Source organism: Bombina bombina, chromosome 6 (assembly GCF_027579735.1).
Source record: "Bombina bombina isolate aBomBom1 chromosome 6, aBomBom1.pri, whole genome shotgun sequence".
Lineage (NCBI taxonomy): Eukaryota > Metazoa > Chordata > Amphibia > Anura > Bombinatoridae > Bombina > Bombina bombina.
In genome coordinates this window covers 195,306,403-195,331,147 of record NC_069504.1, presented here as the reverse complement: position 1 = coordinate 195,331,147, position 24,745 = coordinate 195,306,403, and the positions used below count along the sequence as shown (strand labels likewise).

At 39.6% G+C, this 24,745-nt stretch overlaps 1 protein-coding gene across 1 annotated transcript in view; it reads right to left on the bottom strand.

The window, feature by feature from the left end:
- Nucleotides 1-24,745, bottom strand: part of DOCK4 (dedicator of cytokinesis 4) — a gene marked incomplete at its 5' end in the record, with an annotated part of 608,904 nt that overhangs the window by 333,051 nt on the left and 251,108 nt on the right. Inside the window, 2 exon segments of the mRNA XM_053716722.1 lie at nucleotides 18,098-18,192; nucleotides 20,921-21,019. Coding sequence (XP_053572697.1) covers nucleotides 18,098-18,192; nucleotides 20,921-21,019 — 194 coding nt within the window.

The window sequence follows — 24,745 nt, the reverse complement described above, 5'->3', positions numbered from 1 at the left end:
TTGAAAACGGAATGTGAAGCCTCTCTGCTGCGTGACATAACGCAGCAGATAAGACCCACCATCGCTCCGTACCAGATAAGAGCTATGAACACAGCGCGCCAGAATGCTGCGTAGATTAGCTCCGCCCATTGTGGCCGTATCCAAATAAATTTCCTGGGCGGCTAATACCTTAGATTAGACAGTGCCGACTGACAATAAATTCCATCATGGCTGTCTTAAAGATCCCTTGTATGACTCACATTGCCTCTCCACCTCAGCTCGCCCAGCCAGACTATGCGCAAAGAAGTCTGTGCAAACCCCATCATCATGGCGTCTTTGCTAAGAACTCCCGGTCGGCTAGAATATGTAAATCAGGTCATCAGGAATAGGATTGCACCAAACAGGCTAAAGCACAGACAAATTTAAACCTCTCGGTCGGCTGTTTGGACTACACTAAAGCCGTAGGGAGTTGCCAACAGCCCCTAAGTATAAATATGGGAATAGTTTTATAGAGTCAAAAACTGTATGCCCCAAACCTAAATATAAGAGCCACTTCTCCACTTCTCCAGTGCCTGCATAAACTGCCTTATGACCTATCCCTCCTAGGGATAATGTCCTCTTGTGTCCATATATGAAGTAAAGTGCCAATCTTTCTGTGTACAACCCCAGAAATGAAAATTAGCACTTACATTAAAATTCTGCCCGGCAGCAAGACAGCTCACCTGGCTTGCGAGGTCCTCTCCCTCACATTGGCCTGTGGAAATAAAAAGTACAGAGTATTTTTTCTCTCTCAGACTTTCACAAACAGGGCAGCATACAATCTATGGGAGGCACAGTGAGAATTATGTCCCACAAGTTCCCATAGCTCTAAAGCCACCAAAGCTCTACTGAAGAGACTGATATGGACTACGGCTACACCCTAGAACAAAGCAGCACAATCTTGCACTACTTTAAAAATAATAAACTCTTGATTGAAGAATCTTGGCTAACACCTCAGTTTACCACTTCCTATCACTAGCGTAGGCAAAGAGAATGACTGGGGTGGGAGGGAAAAGAGCAGCTATTTAACAGCTCTGCTGTGGTGCTCTTTGCCGCCTCCTGCTGACCAGGAGGTGAATATCCCATTAGTAATTAAGATCATCGTGTCATAAAAAAGAAACGTATTTTTTAAACATACTTTTTTTAAGTTTTTTTTACTCATCTTAATAAAATAACTAATGATTACAAATTGACTAAACAAACATATTGAGAAAATAAGTTACATAACACAATCTAAGAAAATATAATTAATAAAATAGTCTTAAAGGGACAGTCTACACCAGAATTTTTATTGCTTAAAAAGATTGATAATACCTTTATTACCCATTCCCCTAACCAACACGTTTATATTAATATACTTTTTACCTCTGTGACTGCCCCATTATCTCAGTGCTTTTGACAGACATGCAGTTTAGCCAATCAGTGCAGAATCCTAAATAACTCCACGGGAGTGAGCACAATGTTATCTTTATGACACACATTAACTAGTACCGTCTATTTGTGAAAAAATTTCAAAACGCCCTGAGCTATGACGTAGTTTTTAACGGTTTAGAAATCAGCTTGAGCTTACCTAGGTTTAGCTTTTCAAAAATACCACCAAGGGAACAAAGCAAATTTAATGATAAAAGTACATTTGAAAGTTGTTAACAATTGCATGCCCTATATGAATCATGAAAGTTTAATTTTGACTAGACTGCCTCTTTAAAGTATATCAATATCATAAAATATATGTTTACAACAAGGCATTATTAAATGTAAGTTTATGTATTTCTTGAAAAATTACAATAAAATTTCATGCTCTATCTGAATCACGAAAGAAAAAATTTGGGTTCAGTATCCCTTTAAGTGATTTGGATTTTTACCTATAACTTAACATTTTCTATTGAATGGAGTAGCAACGTGTATTCCTTAGACTGGTAAACCATAAGGATAATTTTCCACTCGTGTCTATAAACATTTAATGTGCCCTAATCACATCTCCACTGCCATAGTAGGTTATTTAATGTTGTCTTTAGTTTTTAATCAAGTCAGTCAACTCCCCTGGGACACTCTTCTGGCCGTGGTATGAAATATGTATCATTTAGCTGGCAAAAGCTGAATAAAAGCAGCTGCTGCAACTGGAAGAAGGCTTGAGTGGATCTGTATCTAGCTGAATAGGAGACAATATTGGCTTTTTAATAGGTCTCATGACTGGCAGAGCTAATTAATTGTTTGCTATCCAATGATAAGAAAATGCTTCCCCCTAAGGGCTTTGGCTTAAAATAAATCATTTGTGACTAAAGAACAGAGGTCAGATTTCTAACCTTGGTTGAGTAGGAAGATTAGTCTCTTTAATACAAAATGAACATTATCTCAGTCTTCCTCATGGCCCTGCATATTTTTCTCCTGTCACAATTAATTGTTCATCCACTAGAGAACCTAAAATGCCATACCTGATAAAATAAACAGAAAAAAAAGAATCCTTAAAATATATCTACTGGTCTACAACACACTGGAAATAAAAGATAAATTGACATTGACCACCCATTTGGTATTTGTTGTCATTGACCATCTTTTAACAGTGAGATACAAAGTGGAATTTTTAATGTCCGTTATATTTTAGCCTCTGAACTGTTTAAACGTTAATGATATAAAGCAATATACAATATCATAAAAATATAACAATGGTGTGAACTATTCAGACTCATCTATAGTGATTTAATTTTATAGTTCATAACAGATGACAACATTTACTGAATGATTAAGTACTACTATTAATATGGATAGGCAGAGATTTGCAGGTTCTAAAATCAAATTATTTAAATCTGTCCCTTCTTTGTACAAGTAGTGTATGAACAAAATAAGGAAGCATATGGGTAACTGTGCTAAAGCAATATGGACAAAAAAAACTAATTATTGTATTGCAAAAAATGGAACATACCAAAGATGTATGAAAACAAGATAGGAAAAGTTTATTAAAGAAGATAAAAAAAGTTTAAAGAAGTTTAAAGAAGATTTCTTCTTTTTTTTTCTTAATAAATACTTAAGATATTAAACAATTAACAACATAAATTATTCTTGCCTGATAATTTCCTTTTCTTCCGTTGGAAAGAGTCCACAGCTGCATTCATTACTTTTGGGAAATAAGAACCTGGCCACCAAGAGGAGGCAAAGACACCCCAGCCAAAGGCTTAAATACTCCTCCCACTTCCCTCATCCCCCAGTCATTCTGCCGAGGAACATGGAACAGTAGAAGAAATATCAGGATGAAAAAAAGGTGCCAGAAGAATAAAAAGATGCCCCACATAGAAAAAGGGTGGAGAGCTGTGGACTCTTTCCAACGGAAGAAAAATAAAATTATCAGGTAAGCATAATTTATGTTTTTCTTACTAATTAGAAAGAGTCTACAGCTGCATTAATTACTTTTGGGAAAACAATACCCAAGCTTAAGAGGACACTGAATGGCAAAACGGGAGGGTACAATAGGCGGCCCATTCTGAGGGCACCAAGCCAGAAACCACTATCCAACATAAACCCCGCTTTGTCCGAAGCTGAGAAAACTTTGAAAAGAAAAGGCCCCAAGGGCACTGACCCACAGATAGTCCAGAAGCCTAGCTAGAGACCGCAAAATCAGATTCAACTGAGCCATCAGTCCTCCAGGAGACACCCTCGCCCAACAGGCAGTCCCTCACAAAGATATAAGGCAAAGAAGAACCGGAGGGGAACCGAAAGGTCACCACAAAATCCATAAAAGGAAAACCCCCAATAGTGAGCCTAGCTCACAAAGACCCAAATAGGTCCTGACAGACAAGGGGAGGCTACGCCCAGATCAAGCAGAAACCAGAGGTTTAGGACCGGGCCTCGAAACAGAGAAACCTTTCTCTCAACATCGAGCAAAAGCACCAAAAGACAACTGAAAACGGAGTCCTCACATTCTCAGAACTAAGAATACTATAGTATTCAGACAATAAAAAAACTTGTAACAGACCCAGACAAAAAGACAGTCAAGAACACGCAGCCATCATAAGGATGACACAGAAGAATACTTGCTGAGAAGTAAAAAGAGGCCAGCAAGAGAACAGATTGCAAAAGGAGAACTCCTAGATAGAGGGCACACTTCCAAGCAATTGAAGCCGCTAAACCTACACACAGGGCTCCAAAAGGGGAAGCACATAACCTCAACAAGACCCACTGCACCCCCAAGAGAGAGAGAAGTTACACCCAGAACCCAAAGGTGAATGGAAACCCAGGACCCTCAGCTTGTAAACCAAAGGGGCTAGCTACAATGCCAACCTAGATCCTGACAACGCATCAACGCATCTCAGAACCCACTCCCAACCGGGCCAGCCCAAGCATCGGTAGGTCTTGAAAACAGGACAGAAATCCAACACAAGCTCAAAAACAAGCAGAAGAATGGCCACAGATATCCCAACAGAGCACGGGTGCCTACTCGACTCCTTAGAAACAGACAACAAGGCCGTAGACCCAAAGGAATCAAACAAAAGGCCCACCATAGTCTTGACGCGGAGCCAGCAAGACTCCAGATGGAACGTAACAACTCAGAGAAAAACACCCCTCTCTGAAAGGTTAACACTCAGTTCCAACCTCCTGAATTCAAGAGAATCCCTAGAAAAAGGACCACACCTCCATAAGAAGGAAAATAAGTCCCCCACCCTAAGAAAAGGGATGTGGTCAAAAAGGCAGAGCACCTGCCCACAAGACACAAAGCCACAGGCTAAAGGAGAGATCAATCTCCAACACAGATGAACTTGGAAGGAATCCCCCTAAGGAAATAGCTTGCTAACACACATTTAATGTGCAATAGCAGTGCAGCAGAGACACTGCAAACCCATTTGACTGCATAGCAGTCAATCCATAAGGTTACCACAGCAAGCTGACCAAGGGAAACTGACCATAAAGGTGTAAGTCAAGTCCAATGAGCATCAGCACTCAGACAACCTGGCCAACCGTGACCAGGTCAATTAGTCCAAGTAAAAGGACATAGCCCAAGTTCCCAGGAACTGGGGAACCCCGAACCAGCCCTAGAGCCAAAAAGTTTGGCAACAACTCCACAAAGGAAAACACTGAGCAAAGCCTCACTATCGGGAAGCACCAAGGAGAAAACAGATCCGAGCCCCCAATTGTTTAAACAAAAAATATCTGAGAACTTAACACCCCGTCTGACATAAAAAAACAGGCCACAGGGAGATATCAATACAATATCCAAATGAACCCAGATAACCAGATAACTCGCAAGTCCCGACCCAAGGAAGAGACCACCCCTTTCCAAAGTCCAATGCTCCAAAGGAGCTAAGGCGTTAAAGTTGTACAATGACACTAGAGCCCATAGACAGCCGCAGGACAACAAGCAAGGGGATACCCCAAGGCCAAAATCATTTGAGCAAAGGCTGGTCTCCGCATCACCTCTATACAATCAGAGGATCATAGAGAGAAAAGGATGCACAACATCCCCAGCTCCAAGCAGAGCCCAAGGAGACAACGCTCAGTGCCCCTAACAGGGAACAACCATATCCCGGAGGGGAACCCAGGTCCCTAAAAGGAGACCTAACTCACATGAAGACAACAGAAGAAGACCAAAAGGACTCATAAAAAACAGCTAGACAGTACACAGTCAATGTGCAATAGCTTCAGCTGGTCACATTCTGCAACCCATCCAACAAGGCAGCTGAACTACCAAATAAACTAATAGCTGCTGAGAACTAAGTCCAGAAGGACAATTCCCAGGGCCTCAAAAGAAAAAAGGCCAAACCGCCCAACTCGGCAGCAAGAGGGCGCAAGCCCACCAACCCTCCTCTACATGGGAAGGAGTTCTAGGGTCTGACAACTCAGACACAAGAGTGAGAGACGCAGCAGAACTCCACTGACCCAGTTATCCAAATGGAAGGGTATAAGGACTGAGACAATCCTTCCTGCCTCACGGACCCACCGGTCCTCTAGAATACTTAGTTGAACACAGAGGATAACATGAGCACTCAGCGCCTCTATCAGATCAGCCAAGCAGAGCGGCGCCACGTGTCCGAACAGCTAACAGACAGAACTGAACCCAAACAGGACCAGCCTGCAATCCTGGTCCTAACTGTCAAGCCACATAAATCCTCCCTCAGAGGGGAAGAAGGAGAACAAACAGGACATCCTATCGTATGAAAATAAAATACAAGGCAACCCGTAGGTTAACTCCAAAAAGAAACAGGCCTACCGCAGGACCAGCCAAACGGAGCCCTGGTCTTCCAAAAAAACTGGAAAAGATCTCAATACATGGACAATCAGGAGATTACATCATCCCCGCATGTCTAATGAGGTGCACCATTCGAAGAGCAGACTGAGTATTCCCATTTCCGATAAGGATAGGGTAGTTTAATAACTGAAAAAACATGTCTGAGTAACACGCAAAGGCGCGCAATTCTGTAACGAAAGGCACAACACTCAGGGACAGTGGCACCCTTAGGGAACTGTACAGTCCAAGGTGAAATACCCGGGACAACAGGAGCAGGGAAGGAATGGCACCCCCCTGTCCTCAAACTCTATTCAATTTAGGAAATAAAGGTTCATCAGGCAATATGACCTCTGGAACCCCTGAATTCGCCAAAAACTTCCTTTAGAAGAAGCGCAAATTCTTAAAAATAAAGTCTGGTTCCTCCACAGCTGGAGGTTGCGAGGCAGCAGACTGCGACCCAGAAAGTTCAAACTCTGAAGTCTCAGAAAGAACTTCAACCTCGGATACCCCTATCAGTTATTTACAAAAATTATTTGATGTACTCTTGGAAGGAGTGCAATATGTAACCTTTCGCTTGCGCTTAGCAGTGCGAGGTAAAGCATTAAGGCCACAGACACCCCCGTCTGAACTGAGCAGTAAAGTCTGGAGAAAAAAGGACCCCTCCAGATGGAGGATCAGCAATGCTATGGGAAAACTGCATGTGTATAAAGATAACAATGTAGGGTACGCACCTCACTGAATGACAACTCCTAAGAGGTGGAAGGCTCCATGATATCAAACATATTTGATATCACATTATCAAGGCATATGGAACATAATCGAGAGGGGGAACTAGGGCCTCCTCCCCATATAAACAGGAATTGCTCTTTAGGAATAGAGGGAGTGTCCTCTAAAGAAACCATATCCTCCATCACTAGTGCAATACCCGGAGAACTAGAGAGATAAAACATCCTCTTTTTTTCTTTCTTTTTTTTAAATAAAATAACGGCACCTCTATATCCCAATGGCTGGGGCACTCACCACCTCCTATGACCCAGACAGTACAGAGATGTATGACTCCTCTCTGATAGTCACTAAGGAGGGAATGAATCACATAGTGCACAATGCAGGACCGTCCCTACTACGAGAGAAAACGGCCCGCTTGTAAGCTGCATGGCTCTCAAAGTGAAAGTGAAACCTGTATATTCAATAACAGCCTAAAAGTCCATAACATCTCCCACATAAAGCAGCATAAAATCAAATAAACATATAAGATTATTATTCTCCCCTGTTCAAAAATCCCCCTAAGGAGATATTAACCCTTGATTCTATAAAGATAAAAGGCCCCACACTGTGACCCTGTCTTCTGTGTTAACATTATGTAATAAAAAATGAAACAATCTTACCAGAATCTGCGCCGTGGAACAGGCACACGGCCCTTCAAGTGTGACAGGTCGTAGCATCGCTCCTGGCATGGACTTGAGAGAAAAAGCAGTCTGCAAAAGTCGTCAACGCCGATTGCTGTAGGAGCTGTTAATATGAATCGGGATGGTGTCGCAAAAGAGAAATCTCCCTGCATCTCCGGACTCTAACTTTCACCCAGGCCCTCACTGAGAAGCTTATAGGGCTACTTAAAACTCCTGTCCCATTGTGAAGAGTAGTACCCTCCATAAGAGACAATACAAATTCTGACACTTCTCTGCCAACCTCCTGGGATGAAAGGCAAAGAATGACTGGGGGATGAGGGAAGTGGGTGGCCAGGTTCTTATTTCCCAAAAGTAATGAATGCAGCTGTGGACTCTTTCCAATTAGGAAGAAAATCTAGTTACTGTAGTCTTGGTTAGGCAGATATCCAAAGACTGACTGAGCAGTACTTCATTCTTATAAACTAAAGATGAAGAACTGGATTATTTCAAATAACATGAAAAAATAATGATATATGGAACCTATTTTTTTAATGGATGATTAATTGAAATACAAAATACTTTTTTTTTTCACTTAAAATTAAGGTTTTTCTGTTCACTGTAGAGCATATCTTGGTACTTACTTTTACTCTCTATTACTGTAAATGTTGTGGTACCAGAGTTTTGCATCTTAGTTTCAGGCATTTTGTTTTAGAGAGGTTTTGTTTAGAGTAAGTGGCAACTTGCAAATTTATGGTTATCATCCTTCTGAAATCTTGTTTAATGACTTTTATAGTCTATGGTGGAAGATAGATTTGCATCTCATCTAGGACAATATCATATAGAAGATGTATTACAAAATGTCTTTTCAATTGCACTTAAAGGATACTCCCAAGTGTCATTTTTTTAATACAAACCCCTTGTGTTCTTGATTGCTCACTATTATGAGTAGATTGATGCCACAAAAAAACATAAATTATGCTTACCTGATAATTTAATTTCCAACGGCTTCATTCATTACTTGTGGGAAATACAGAACCTGGCCACCAAAAGGAGGCAAAGACACCCCAGCCAAAGGCTTAAATACCTCCCCGAGGGAACAAGGAACTGTAGGAGAAATATCAGGGTATAAATGGTTCCAGAAGAAAAACAAAATAAATTTAGGACCGCCCAATGGAGAACCGGGCTGGAGCCTTTAGCTCCTTGTACAGATGGAAATGAAATTACCAGGTAAGCATAATTTATGTTTTCCATCTTAATACGAGGAGAGTCCATGGCTTCATTCATTACTTGTGGGAAACAAATACCAAAGCTCTAGAGGACACTGAATGAAAACGTGAGGGAAAAAAAAAAAAGAGGCGGACCCTAGTCTGAGTGCACCACAGCCTGTAAAACCTTTCTCCCAAAAGCTGCTTCAGCCGAAGCAAATACGTCAAATTTGTAAAACTTTGAAAAAGTATGTAAGGAAGACTAGTTAGCCGCCTTACAAATCTGCTCCATAGAGGCCTCATTCTTGAAGGCCTAAGAAGAAGCCACAGCTCTAGTTGAGTGAGCCGTAATCCTCTATGGAGGCTTATGTCCCACTATCTCATAATCCAGACGAATAATGCTCCTTAGACAAAAAGATAGGGAAGTGGAAGAAGCCTTCTGCCCTTTGCGCTTCCCCGAATAGACAACAAACAATGCTGAAGTCTGTCTGAAATCCTTCGTAGCCTGAAGATACAATTTCAAAGCTGGAACCACATCCAAATTATGCAGTAACCCGTTCTTTAGAAGAAGAAGGGTTAGGACACAAGGAAGGAACTACAATCTCCTGATTATTGTTGCGATCAGACACAACCGTAGGGAGAAATCCCAACCCAGTGCGAAGGACAGCCTTATCGGCATGAAAAACCAAGTAAGGAGGCTCACATTGCAAGGCCGCCAACTCAGAGACTCTGCGTGCCGAAGCAATAGCCAGAAGAAAAAGAACCTTCCAAGACAGTATCTTAATGTCAAGAGAATGCATAGGCTCAAACAGAATCCTCTGCAAAACCCTAAGAACCAGATTCAAACTCCAAGGAGGAGCACCATGTCTAAATACAGGCCTGATCATGGATAGAGCCTGAACAAAAGACTGTATATTAGGAAGTAAAAGAGTATGGAGGGTTTCCAAAATATGCCAAAAATATCTTTAAAGGGACACTGTACCCAAAAATTTTCTTTTGTGATTCACATTGAGCATGAAATTTTAAGCAACTTTCTAATTTACTCCTATTATCAAATTTTCTTCATTCTCTTGGAATCTTTATTTGAAATGCAAGAATGTAAGTTTAGATGCCGGCCCATTTTTGGTGAACAACCTGGGTTGTCCTTGCTGATTGGTGGATAAATTCATGCACCAATAAAAAAGTGCTGTCCAGAGTACTGAAATCAAAAAAAAGCTTAGATGCCTTCTTTTTCAAATAATGATAGCAAGAGAACGAAGAAAAATTTATAATAGGAGTAAATTAGAAAGTTGCTTAAAATTGCATGCTCTTTCTGAATTACAAAAGAAAAAATTTGAGTACAGTGTCCCTTTAATGAAAAACTCAAATCATGACAGGGTCAATAAAGCATGACGTTTCGGGGCACATGCCCCTTAACAAACTACATAGATTCACCTGTTTAAATAGGCTCCTGGGAATTAACCCTTACATTCTATAGATAAAACATATGTTTAAATAGATAGCGCCACCTAGTGAAATTCATAAAGGGAAATCTAATATAACAAACAGCTATGTAACCTCCAGAACCTATAACCTATCCAAATGTGTTACATAAGTGAATTAAAATACATTATAACCTCAAATATGTTTAGCATTTAACCATACATAGCAAGCAACCAGTACTCAAAAGGGACATATTAGATATCCACTGCAATACGTCCTAAAAATTTCTGTAACTTGTTTATATATAACAGAGACCTGAATAGAGCAAAAAGAGAAACAATATTAATATCCAAACAAACAAATTGTAACAAGTTATATTGACTAAAAAAGATTCCAAGAAATTAAGATGTATAACTTAATAAAAAGTTGACCAGTTTATTTCTCTATTAATCCCCTTCGGTTCCAGAGCATCTAGATTAAAAATTTCTGACCCATCTCAAAGAGTCGGATGGGAACTTTCGATTCCTCAGTTACAATGCGTTTGACACACAACATCTGGCTCTTGGGAAGTGATTTAATAAGAGAAGGATGATGAGCACTATTAAAAACCAGTAAATTATTCCTATCGGTATCCATCCTAAAAATGTCAGTCTTGAAACCAAATCCATCTTTCAGAATTGTCACATCTAAAAAATCAATCCTAACCTCACTATGAGACAACTTAAACTTGATATTAAATGTAGAATTGTTCAACTCTGAAATGAATAGCTCAAGGGCCCCAACGTCACCCAGCCATATCCCAAAAATATCGTCGATATAGCACCACCAGGTGGCGCCATACCGGCGAAACAAAGGATTTTCAAAAACAAACCTTTCTTCAAATGAATTCATAAAGATGTTGGCATAATTAGGGGTGACGTTGGAACCCATGGCTGTACCCTGTAACTGTAAATAAAAACAATCCTCAAAAAGAAAATAGTTATTGTCTAAAAGGATCTCCAACAATTGCATAATGAACCCAATCTGTGCCCTTGAATGGATACCAGCAGACAACAAAGCATGTTTCAAAGCTCCTAGTCCACTAACAAGTGTAATAGATGTGTACAGGCTGGCAACGTCAAGACTGAACAAAATGAATGTATCAGTCTGAAGCTGCAAGAAATCATTAGTGTCCCTCACAAACGTACTTGATTGCTTCACCAGGGGTCTTAATATTTTATCCAAAAATATGGAAATATTTGTAAAAATGGAATTAGTCCCTGCCACAGGTATCTATTCAGGTATCTGATCTCTGTTATATATAAACAAGTTACAGAAATGTTTAGGATGTATTGCAGTGGATATCTAATATGTCCCTTTTGAGTACTGGTTGCTTGCTATGTATGATTAAATACTAAACATATTTGGGGTTATGATGTGTTTTAATTCACTTATGTAACACATTTGGATAGGTGATAGGTTTTGGTTGTTGGTTATATTAGATTACCCTGTAAGAATTTCACAAGGTGGCGCTATCTATTTAAACATATGTTTTATGTATAGAATGTAAGGGTTAATTCCCAGGAGCCTATTTAAACAAGGTGAATCTATATAGTTTGTTAACACATAATTAAGGGGCATGTGCCATGAAACGTTGTGCTTTTTTTGACCCTGTCATGATTTGAATTTTTCATTAAAGAAATTTTTGGCATATTTTGGAAACCCTCCATACTGTTTTATTTTTTATATTTTGGAAGCTTTGGTAGTAACTCCAGGGGGGTTTAAACCAATTGGACTGTTGTGCTGGATTCTCTTTTCATATTATGTATATCAGGAAGCTCCGCAAGCTTTTTGTGTAACAACACAGATAGAGCCGAAATCTGTCCCTTTAAGGAACTGGCGGCAAGTCCCTTCTCCAAACCATCCTGGAGGAAGGAAAGTATCCTGGATACTATGACCTTATGCCAGGAATATCCACGAATCTGCCACCAGAGTAAGTAGGTCCTCCACACCTTATGATAGATGCGTCTGGTGACCGGCTTTCTGTCTTGAATAAGAGTATCAATCACGCTCTCAGAAAACCCTCTCCCTGCTAAGAATAAGCGTTCAATCTCCACGCAGTCAGCCTCAGAGAATCTAGATTTTGATGCACAAAGGGGCCCTGCACCAGCAGATCCCTGCGACAGGGCAACCTTCACAGAGGAGACAATGACATCCCCACTAGATCCACAAACCATATCCTCCGTGGCCACGGCGGAGCAATCAGAATAGTTGATGCATGCTCCTGCTTGATGTGGGCCACTACTCAAGGTAGAAGTGGTAACGGTGGAAATATGCAGACTAGGTTGAACCCCCAGAGCACTGCTAAGGCATCTATCAGATCTGCCTGGGGATCCCTGGACCACGACCTGTATCTGGGTAGCTTGAAGTTGAGTCTGGATGCCATGGGATCTATCTCCGGAGTCCCTCATCTGTTGCAAATCTCTGCAAACACTTTGGGGTGAAGAGACCATTCCCCTGGATGAAACGATTGTCTGCTGAGAAAATCCGCTTCCCAGTTGTCCACAACCAGGATGTGGATTGCTGACAGCGAGCAGTTGTGGGTCTCCGCCCAATCCAGAATCAGAGATACTTCCCTCATGGCTAGGGAGCTTCTCGTTCCCCCCAGATAGTTGATGTAAGCCACCAAGGTAATGTTGTCTGAATGGAATCTGATGAACTGGGATGAAACCGGGAGGGGCCAAGCCCTCAGAGCGTTGAAGATCGCTTGAAGTTCTAGGATGTTGATCGGAAGCAGCGACTCCTCCCGATTCCACCTGCCCTGTCCCTTCCTGGCACCCCAAACAGCTCCCCATCCTGAGAGGCTCGCGTCCCTAGTCACAATCTCCCAGGATGGTCTCAGGAAGGATGTCCCCTGGGACAGCTGATCTGGACGGAGCCACCAAGAGAGGGATTCCCTCGACCGGTTGTCCAGAGAGATCTGTAGGGATAGATCCAAGTGATCGCCATTCCATTGCCTCTGCATGCACAACTGAAGAGGTCGAAGATGGAACCTGGTGAATGGAATGACATCTATACTGGATACAATGAGCCCAATCACCTCCATTCACCGGGCCACAGATGGCCTTGAGGAGGTTTGAAGGGCAAGACAGCTGGACGCAATTTAGCAACGTCTCTGGTCTGTCAGGAATATCTTTATGGATATGGAGTCTATTATTGTGCCCAGGAACTCCACTCTGGACCTGAGTTTATCTTCCATCAATGAGATCGAAGAAGAAGTAGAGGAGCTCTTGAATGGTCACCTGCCAGCCGGCAAGACAAAGCCTGGACCAGGATGTCGTCCAGATAAGGTGAAACTGCAATACCTCAGAATCTCGCCACCGCGAGCAAAGCTCCCATAACCTTTATAAAGACTCTTGGGGCCATAGCCAGACCGAAGGTGAGAGCTACAAACTGGAAGTGCTGGTCCAGAAAAGCGAATCTTACGAACTTGAAGTGATCCTTGTGTATTGGCACATGAAGGTAAGCGTCCTTCAAGTCTATTATAGTCATGAACTGACCCTCTTGTACTAAGGGCAGAATAGACCTTATCATCTCTATCTTGAGCGATGGGACCGACAGAAACTTGTTTAAACACTTTAGGTCTAGAATCGGGCGAAACGTGCCCTCCTTCTTTGGGACCATGAAAAGGTTTGAATAGTACCCTAGACCTCTTTCTGCTAGAGGTACCAGTACACATTACTCCTAGAGAGGAGATATCCCTCTCGCACTCTAGAAAGGCATCTTGTTTCTCTGGTCTTGACGACAGATTTGACTAGAGGAATCTGCTCCTGGGAGGGTGAGTTTTGAAAACTATCCTGTAACCCTGGGCAATAACCTCCAGAACCTGTACGTCTCTCATCCAAGCCTCCGCAAAAAGAGATAGTCTGCCCCCTACAAGATCCAGAGATGGATCGGGGGCCGCCCCTTCATGCTTCTTCCACTTTTAATTCTCAATTACTCTTCAGAACAAAAAAGATGTTAGCTAAATTAAACTTCCACAGAACAAAAATTATATATTTGAAAGTAAACTGAGGGTTTCTTAACATAGCACAATAATTCCTAATAATGAAATTTTCTCAAGGCACTAAAACTTACTGTTATTGTGACCATAATACTAAATAAAACTAAGGCAAAAGAAAATCTGCTACTAAGTATTCTACTTTTGGGATGTAAATGGCTGAAATTGTGTAAACACAAATTGCCAGCAATAATAAAATGTGTTCCACTTTCCTCAAAAAAATCTGTTGAGTGTTCTGCATATCTGATGTAAATAGTCAAATATGATCACACAAACAATATCAAATGCAGTCACTCCTTCCATGCATTCAGCAAACAGATGTATGTAAAAGGCAAAACAGGATATAATAACATTTAAAGTAAGTTGATCAGGAGTGATTGACAGGCCCTTCTCTCTCAAGATGGTTCTGCAAGAGAAGGGGGCGGCATTACAAACTCCAGCGACAAACATGATCCGCTGCCCGTTTGCTGCTAGAGTGTTCAGACAACTTCTCAAGTTGAGAAGCTCGTCCCTAAACTATTTAGTACATGGCGGCAAATGACAAAAAGTATGTCCAAAATACCCAAGGTAAAGAAAAAAAGCTTTAAAAGTAAATAATGAAAAAACAAACCTTGTAAATACAGCTTTCAGAAGATCCAAGACAACCCTGTCAAATGCATCTAATAGGTCAGCAGGAAATTCCCTCCACATATATATTTAAAATAAATAAGTAAATAAATAAATAAATAAATAAAATGTGCACCTACAGAAGTATCTGTTCTAAATTGTTAGCTATCATTTTATTGTGTCATTTAACATCCACTTTAACCCCTTAATGACAACTGACGTACAAGGTACGTCATGCATAAACTAACAGTTAATGATAATAGACGTACCTGGTACGTCAGTTGTCTAACAGAGTGCTGGAAGCGATCGCAATCACTTCCAGCAACTCTGAGGGTATTGCAGTGATGCCTTGATATGGAGGCATCCTGCAATACCCCTTTATAAGCCTCTGATGCAGAGAGAGCCACTCTGTGGCCCTCTCTGCACCGGTAGCGATGGTACGGTTGTCCGGGTGGGAGCGCGCGTGCGCGTGCGTGCACGGGGGCGCACGTGCGCGTGCACATGTGCGGGTGTGCACGGGCGTGCGTTCACGGGGCGCGCATGAACGTGCATGTGCGCGCATTAGCCACACTGACACCAATGAGGGCAGAAAGTGAGAAAAAAGTAAAAAAAATTTTTTAAATATAAAAGGATCTGGGAGGGGAGGGGGGTGGGGGTATTGTGGGGGGCTGCTACACTACAGAAAGAGTTTTAAAGTTAAAAATAAAATAAAAATTTTTGTTTTTTGGGGCCAAACTGGGTACTGGCAGACAGCTGCCAGTACCCAAGATGGTGGTAATTAGGTAGGGGAGAGGGTTAGAGAGCTGGAGGGGGGGGATCAGGGAGGTTGGGGCTAAGGCAGGGGTCCATAACAGCTAAAATATTTTATTATTTTTATTTAAAAAAAAAAAACTCTTATTTAGTACTGGCAGACTTTCTGCCAGTATTTAAGATGGCGGGAACAATTGTGGGGTGGGGGAGGGAAGAGAGCTGTTTGGGAGGGATCAGGGGGTGGGATGTGTCAGGTGGAAGGCTGATCTCTAAAATTAACCCTGCAAGCTCCCTACAAGCTACCTAATTTAACCCCTTCACTGCTGGGCATAACTTATGTGTGGTGCGCAGCAGCATTTAGCGGCCTTCTAATTACCAAAAAGCAACGCCAAAGCCATATAAGTCTGCTATTTCTGAACAAAGGGGATCCCAGAGAAGCTTTTACAATGTCTGCCATAATAGCACAGGCTGTTTGTAAATAATTTCAGTGAGAAACCTAAAATTGTGAAAAATGTAAAGTTTTTTTTATTTGCTCGCATTTGGCGGTGAAATGGTGGCATAAAATATAGCAAAATGGGCCTAAATCAATACTTGGGGTTGTCTACTACACTAAAGCTAAAATTAACCCTACAAGCTCCCTAATTAACCCCTTCACTCCTGGGCATAAAACACGTTTGGTGCGCAGCGGCATTTATCGGCCTTCTAATTACCAAAAAGCAACCCCAAAGCCATATAAGTCTGTTATTTCTGAAAAAAGGGGATCCCAGAGAAGCATTTACAACCATTTGTGCCATAATTGCAGAATCTGTTTGCAAATAATTTCAGTGGGAAACCTAAAGTTTGTGACAAAATTTGTGAAAAAGTTAACTTTTTTTTTTTTTTATCGCATTTGGCGGTGAAATGGTGGCATGAAATATACCAAAATGGGCCTAGATCAATACTTTAGGTCTTCTAAAAAAAAATATATATACATGTCAAGGGATATTCAGGTATTCCTGACAGATATCAGGGTTCCAATGTAACTAGCGCTAATTTTGAAAAAAGTGGTTTGGAAATAGCAAAGTGCTACTTGTTTTTATTGCCCTATAACTTGGAAAAAAAAGCAAAGAACATGTAAACATTGGGTATTTCTAAACTCAGGACAAAATGTAGAAACTATTTAGAATGGGTGTTTTTTGGTGATTGCAGATGTGTAACAGATTTTGGGGGTCAAAGTTAGAAAAAGTGTGTTTTTTTCCATTTTTTCCTAATATTTTATAATTTTTTTTAGTAAATTATAAGATATGATGAAAATAATGGTATCTTTAGAAAGTCCATTTAATGGCGAGACAAACGGTATATAATATGCGTATGTACAGTAAATGAGTAAGAGGAAAATTACAGCTAAACACAAACACTGCAGAAATGTAAAAATAGCCATTGTCATTAAGGGTAAGAAAATTGAAAAATGGCCCGGTTAATAAATTAGACAAGTCTATAATTTCCACATAAAGTTGGATCCTTATCTGGCTAATATATGCCACATATTTCTGTTTTCTCTTTTGGAAATTTTTACTTTGCTCCATAAAACGTAATTGCATATATTAAAAACTGAGTAATTTTTCAAACAAAAACCCTTATAAAAACTGGTACTTAAGCCACCATGGTCTGGAAGTTTACCAAAATTGTATAGCCTGACTAAATAAAAGTCCTATTTAGCCAATCTAGATAACCCCTTGTTATTTTAATAAACAATTATTATTGTCAAGTATAGATATGAAAATAAAGAGGGAAGATCTACTGTAAAAGACTTGCAAATCTAGACCTTTAAACCACCTACCAAAAACGGACATGTTGACATGAAGTATAGCAATGAATGTATGCAGAGTTTTGCACTACTGTTGAAGAAGATCACCCATACTGACCTTTGTTGTCATTACAAAGTATTATATTTTCTGCCTTTTAGTTAAATGGACATGAAACCCTAAACATGTTTTCATGATTCAGATAGATAATACAATTTTAAACAACTTTCCAATTTACTTATATTATCTAAAATGCTTCATTTTATTGGTATTCTTGTTGAATGTTTCTCTCAAGGATCAACTGATTGCACAATTAGAACCTTAACTAACACTAGGCAATTTTTAAGGAGAGAATTACTGGATTTTCTTTGAATAAAACCAAGAAACATGCTTTGTTAAAGAAGCAGCAAATCACTACTGGGAGCTAGCTGAACACAGGTGAGCCATAACATTGGGCATATATGTGCAGCCACCAATCAGCAGCATCTTAGTCTACCTATAATTTATTTCATATAAAGTATATCAAGAGAACAAAACAAATTAGAAAATAGTACATTGGAAAGTTGTTTAAAATCACTTGATCTATCTGAATCACAAAAGAAAAAAAAGGTTTTATGTCCCTTTCAGAATGATTAAGAACTATAAAAATTTTTTTTTAAAAAATGCTTTCTTACTTGTTAGCCACAAAGCGCATCACAGTCCAATCTTTGGGGAACATCTCTGGTCTTATTAGAATTCGAAAAACTGTAAAAATCTGCAGCAAAAAATCCTGAAACAAAAAGAAGCTTTGTAATTCTGTGTTTTACAGGAAATAAAACATAAACAAAATTAAATATATCATAAAAAATTTGCTACACACTATGTAATTACTATACTTGTCTGCATATAAGATTCACTTAAATATGCAAGGTATTTTTTTAGAATTCAAAATGTAAGGTAAATAGAATAATGAATTTGACATATACAGGTTACACAGCCTGGGTTTGTATGTGGTCTTTGAGAGTCTTTTCTAAATGTATTAAAGGGATATTAAACACAAAATTTTTCTTTCATAATTCAGACAGAGAATACAATTTTAAACAACATTCCAATTTACTTCTATTATCTAATTTGCTTCATTCTTTAGATATACTTAGTTAAAGAAATAGCAATGCACACAGGTGAGCCAATCACATAAGGCATCTATGTGCAGCCACCAATCAGAAGCTACTGAGCCTATCTAGATATGCTTTTCAGGAAAGAAAATCAAGAGAATGAAGCAAGTTAGATAATAGAAGTAAATTAGAAAGTTGTTTAAAATGGTATTCCCTGTCTGAATCATGAAAGAAAAATTTGGGGTTTAATGTCCCTTTAACTTATATCTACTACAGCCATGTTGGTTTCAGTAAAGTTATTCATTAATGGGTAAATGCAATCACAATTATGTAAACATGCCTTATATTTTACTCAAGTTGTTCTGTATCTTGCATGTTCAATTAGTTATTGACAGTACTATAAAATGTATTTATTTATGACATGAAGTATACTGGATGACACCAAACCAATATAACCTTATTGATTAGAAACTTTTAAAAAAAGAAGCATTACAACACAGAGTAGAGTGTTAAAGCGGATTCCCCAAATACAACTAAAAGACAAGATTAAATTAAATTAAAAGAACTAGAAAAAGATTAAATATGCTCCACTACAATGAAATGTGCTGCCAGGATCCATATGTACAAGAATTTGGGTCTTGAAGTTCTTGGGGACAAATTGCTTTCCATATAGTGGTGGTGAGGTAGATGCCCTCAATATCATGGGGAACAGCAAACCTAGTCCTGCAAATCACTTATACATAGCATGCAGGGGATGAGGCTTTCCTGTGTGTGGGTAGCTTTGTATCCAAAGCAGTGATAACTAATATTCTAATATGGGTGTGATGCTTAAGAGTTGTATAGGTTTATGAAACCCCTGGGCAAGATGTCTTATTCTTATCCACAAACAACTCTGACTGGTTAGCACATAAATGAAAAACACATAACTACATGTTTTTGAGATGTCTTTATACATTTTTGGATTAAATTATAGGATTGCGGAATAATTCACTGCAATTATTCATAGACTAGAAATCCTAAAGTAATAGTTATGTTACATTTCAAAAAGTCAGTCAAAATGCACATAATATTGCACTTCTAATCTACTGAACCATTGCTGATATGTATAATTTAAAATCTGCTTCTTTTGAGTGCAAAGAGAGCTACATTAATTATGTTATAATTCATACTTGAGGGAAATAAGATTATTTGATCAAATAGATGTACATTCTGATTTCTGCTGATTATATAACACATAATAAGGCTTTTAAACAAATCTGATAATGGAAGGTTATGGTTTTATATTACCCCTGAGATGACCTTATTACTTTGACAGCAATATGTAGGTTGAATTCTGTTACTTAAGTAATGAATTATCTATCTCAGAGGCCTTCAGCATTGAAACATGTTACACATTTTTCTGCTGTAATTCGATTTTACAGGAATTAAAAGAGATGTAATAAAATGTTCATACACAGAGGGTGCCTAGAAAAATGTGAGAATTTCAGTGTTATCCTCTTAGACCTACGAACCACATCCAGCCCTACTAAGAACCAATGGATAGAAAACATTTATCAGTAATTAGCTATTGAAAATAAAGTTCCACACCACATGAGGTAAAAAAACGTGTGTATTTATATATTGTTTTTTTTGTAAATTTGAGATATACTGTATATACAGTTGAATTTTTTAATTTTAACAACCAATTCCTGTGTAAGTATAATTTAATTTCCCCCGGCCAATCTCCTTATTAGTTACTGGCATTCTATACTAAGAAATTACACTTGGTAGATGCAGATTTTGTGGTAAATTAAAACTTTGACAACCAAGAAGAATGATGGGAAATATAAATGTTTAGAAAAATTCCACCTTCAACTTAGAGCACAATTTTACACAGTTTGAATAGCGGCGTTATTATAGAACAAAAAAAAAAAAAAACTTGTCCAGATTCTAATATAAATCTGTAGCCATCCAACCTACAATATTCCGGCACCATTTTTCTAACAAGATCTGTGTTAAGCTGAATAGCTGTCTGCTGGTGCTGTTATCTGGGAAATGTAACATGTCTAATCATTACAGATGAATCTCTGCCAGGACAAACGCGTTCAATGTCTCTTGGAGTAACCGAGGACTGCATGTTCCTCCTTATATCTTGATATATGACATGAAAAATAATAATTGTCATCACTTTACCCTAACAAGAGTTTGAGCAGCTTTCACTTTAAATAGCAAGCTTTGTAAAAAATCCCAGATCGGGAAATAGAAGCAATTATTTGGTTCTAGCTTTTTTCAATATTCAGAGCCTATTAAAATTTGTAAAATGTTGCCCAATGCAGTTCTTGACAGCTGACATACGACTTATGATGGACAATAGAATTTTGATTGTTCTTTTTTTTTTGTTTTTGTTTTTTATTAACTACTTACCCGTAGTTCATCTTTTGTGCTAAAACTCTCTAGAAGCTGTTGGTAGTGTCTGTCAGTCATTTGTCGCAAAAGAGATAAAAGAGACGCCACAAACTCACCCTGGGATAGAACGTTGAACAAAATAGAAAACAGTCAGATAAGTATTTAAGTGTTTCATCATGAACTTCAGAAATTTATATAAAATAATTGCAGATTTTTTACTACAAATGTATTTAATTTATCACAATGTTGTGCATCTAAAAATGAAACTGAATGAATTATTAAATGACAGAGTAGTTGCATATATGAGCAGTACTGGCACAACTAACCTAACATGGGTTATGCTAAAAACAAAAACCACTATGGGCTCCATTTATGAAGCTAAAAACGCCACCTCGGAACCATTGCACTGTAGACTAATTCCTGTTAGCTTTGCAACCAAAATTTATGTTTAAATATTTTTTATTAACTTTTACAGATTTTATGAAACATATACATCGGTTTTGTGTGATAAATTCCAGAGCATGTAAAAAACATCATATGTTCCCAGAAATTGCACAACTCAGGTTCATGGAATTCCATTATTTGCGAAATAAACAACCATATTCTGTAACCGTTATGTAATACAGTGCATTCAGTTTTACTAACCAATGTTTTAAGAAAATGGGAAAATAACGTGGGGCTAAACATGGTCTGTAACTCTAAAAATTTGTGGGGGAGGGGGGAAGGAGGGAGAGGGCAGTGGAATCATCAACAAGGGTAGTGACAACATAAAATAATAACTAAGTATAAGCTCTGCTAGGCGACATATCACCCTACACATTCCAGTAGCCCCAGTTGAGGGTAGTCATCTGCTCTTTGACACCCAAGTGATCCAGTAGTACCAAATCTGAATTACTGTGTCTCTATTTTTTAAGATCCCCGCTGCTAGCTCGTACATATTATAGGTGTGTTACAATTTGTTTTCTATCTCTATGCACGAGGGGGTCCCTGACTTCCAAAGACTCGCGATGCAAGTTCTAGTAACAGTACAAAGGATTCTCAGGAAGGTCTTGAGATGTTTGTCGTATTTGGCACTGTATTCATGTAGTAGGGCCTGCTGTATCGTTAGTGTGAAGTCTTCATCTATTATATCGCTAATGAAGGTGGATAGTCGTTTCCACACGTCCCTCACCTATATGCAATCCCACCACACACTTACTAAATAAAAATAGTTAACACATTAATACTTTCAGATGAATAGATGTATTTTTTTTATTACCATTTTTAAAATGTCCACATAAATGCAGTCATTAAAGGGTATTCAGGTGATATTTTATTTGAGTGCATATTTAAAATAGTTTTCTCAGTAATATTTATGTACCAAAAAAGCCAAGAAATATCACAAGAATAAGGACAAAACAGGTTTTTAAGTGAATACAGCGATTACTACACAAATCCAAAATCATGCAAAAATTTTCTAATCAATTAGTATATTATTAATGTGGGGTTTTCACAGCGCAAAGTTCCAAGAAACTATTAGAAAAACAGGTTTTCTGATTTAATTGAATTTGAAAAATCTGAGAAAACTACACATGTGAACCAAAATCAATTTGCACAAAATTATTGTTTTAAACAGTAAATAAAGGCATTTAATACTGCTCTTATCTGTGCCCTTAAAGAGACATTAAACTTTTTACTGTCAACTTGTAATATGATCGCTACCTAACGCATGCAAAAACAGAATTTATGCTTACCTGATAAATTACTTTCTCCAACGGTGTGTCCGGTCCACGGCGTCATCCATAACTTGTGGGAATATTCTCTTCCCCAACAGGAAATGGCAAAGAGCACAGCAAAAGCTGTCCATATAGTCCCTCCTAGGCTCCGCCCACCCCAGTCATTCGACCGACGGACAGGAGAAAAACAGGAGAAACCATAGGGTGCCGTGGTGACTGTAGTTAAAGAAAGAAATTCATCAAACCTGATTAAAAAACCAGGGCGGGCCGTGGACCGGACACACCGTTGGAGAAAGTAATTTATCAGGTAAGCATAAATTCTGTTTTCTCCAACATTGGTGTGTCCGGTCCACGGCGTCATCCATAACTTGAGGGAACCAATACCAAAGCTTTAGTAAAAGTGTGCAGGGAAGACCAAGTCGCTGCCTTACATATCTGATCAACAGAAGCCTCGTTCTTGAAGGCCCATGTGGAAGCCACAGCCCTAGTAGAGTGAGCTGTGATGCGTTCGGGAGGCTGCCGTCCGGCAGTCTCATAAGCCAATCGGATGATGCTTTTCAGCCAAAAGGAAAAAGAGGTAGCAGTAGCTTTCTGACCTCTCCTCTTGCCAGAATAAACGACAAACAGAGAAGACGTTTGTCTGAAATCCTTTGTTGCTTCTAAATAGAACTTTAAAGCACGAACTACATCTAAATTGTGTAACAAACGTTCCTTCTTTGAAACTGGATTCGGACACAAAGAAGGCACAACCATTTCCTGGTTAATATTCTTGTTGGAAACAACCTTTGGAAGGAAACCAGGTTTAGTACGCAAAACAACCTTATCTGAATGGAACACCAGATAGGGCGGATTACACTGCAGAGCAGATAACTCAGAAACTCTTCTAGCAGAAGAAATAGCAACCAAAAACAGAACTTTCCAAGATAACATCTTGATATCTATGGAATGTAGAGGTTCAAACGGAACCCCTTGAAGAACTGAAAGATCAGACTCCAGAGAGGAGTCAAAGGTCTGTAAACAGGCTTGATCCTGACCAAAGCCTGAACAAAAGCTTGAACATCTGGCACAGCTGCCAGTCGTTTGTGTAACAAGACAGATAAAGCAGAAATCTGTCCCTTTAGAGAACTCGCTGATAATCCCTTATCCAAACCTTCTTGAAGAAAAGAAAGGATCCTAGGAACTTTGATCTTACTCCATGAGAATCCCTTGGATTCACACCAACAGATATATCTTTTCCATATTTTATGGTAAATTTTTCTAGTTACAGGTTTTCTGGCTTGTACCAGAGTATCTATCACAGAATCCGAAAACCCACGCTTAGATAAAATCAAGCGTTCAATTTCCAAGCCGTCAGCTGGAGGGAAACTAGATTTGGATGTTCGAATGGACCCTGTACTAGAAGATCCTGTCTCAAAGGTAGCTTCCATGGTGGAGCCGATGACATATTCACCAGGTCTGCATACCAAGTCCTGCGTGGCCACGCAGGAGCTATCAAGATCACAGAGGCCCTCTCCTGTTTGATCCTGGCTACCAGCCTGGGAATGAGAGGAAACGGTTGAAACACATAAGCTAGGTTGAAGGCCCAAGGCGCTACTAATGCATCCACTAGAGTCGCCTTGGGATCCCTGGATCTGGACCCGTAGCAAGGAACCTTGAAGTTCTGACGAGACGCCATCAGATCCATGTCTGGAATGCCCATAATTGAGTCAACTGGGCAAATATCTCCGGGTGGAGTTCCCACTCCCCCGGATGGAATGTCTGACGACTCAGATAATCCGCCTCCCAGTTTTCCACTCCTGGGATGTGGATCGCAGATAGGTGGCAGGAGTGATCCTCCGCCCATTTTATGATTTTGGTCACTTCTTTCATCGCCAGGGAACTCCTTGTTCCCCCCTGATGGTTGATGTAAGCAACAGTCGTCATGTTGTCTGATTGGAATCTTATGAATCTGGCCTTTGCTAGTTGAGGCCAAGCCCTGAGAGTATTGAATATCGCTCTCAGTTCCAGAATGTTTATCGGGAGAAGAGACTCTTCCCGAAACCATAGACCCTGAGCTTTCAGGGAGTCCCAGACCGCGCCCCAGCCCACTAGACTGACGTCGGTCGTGACGATGACCCACTCTGGTCTG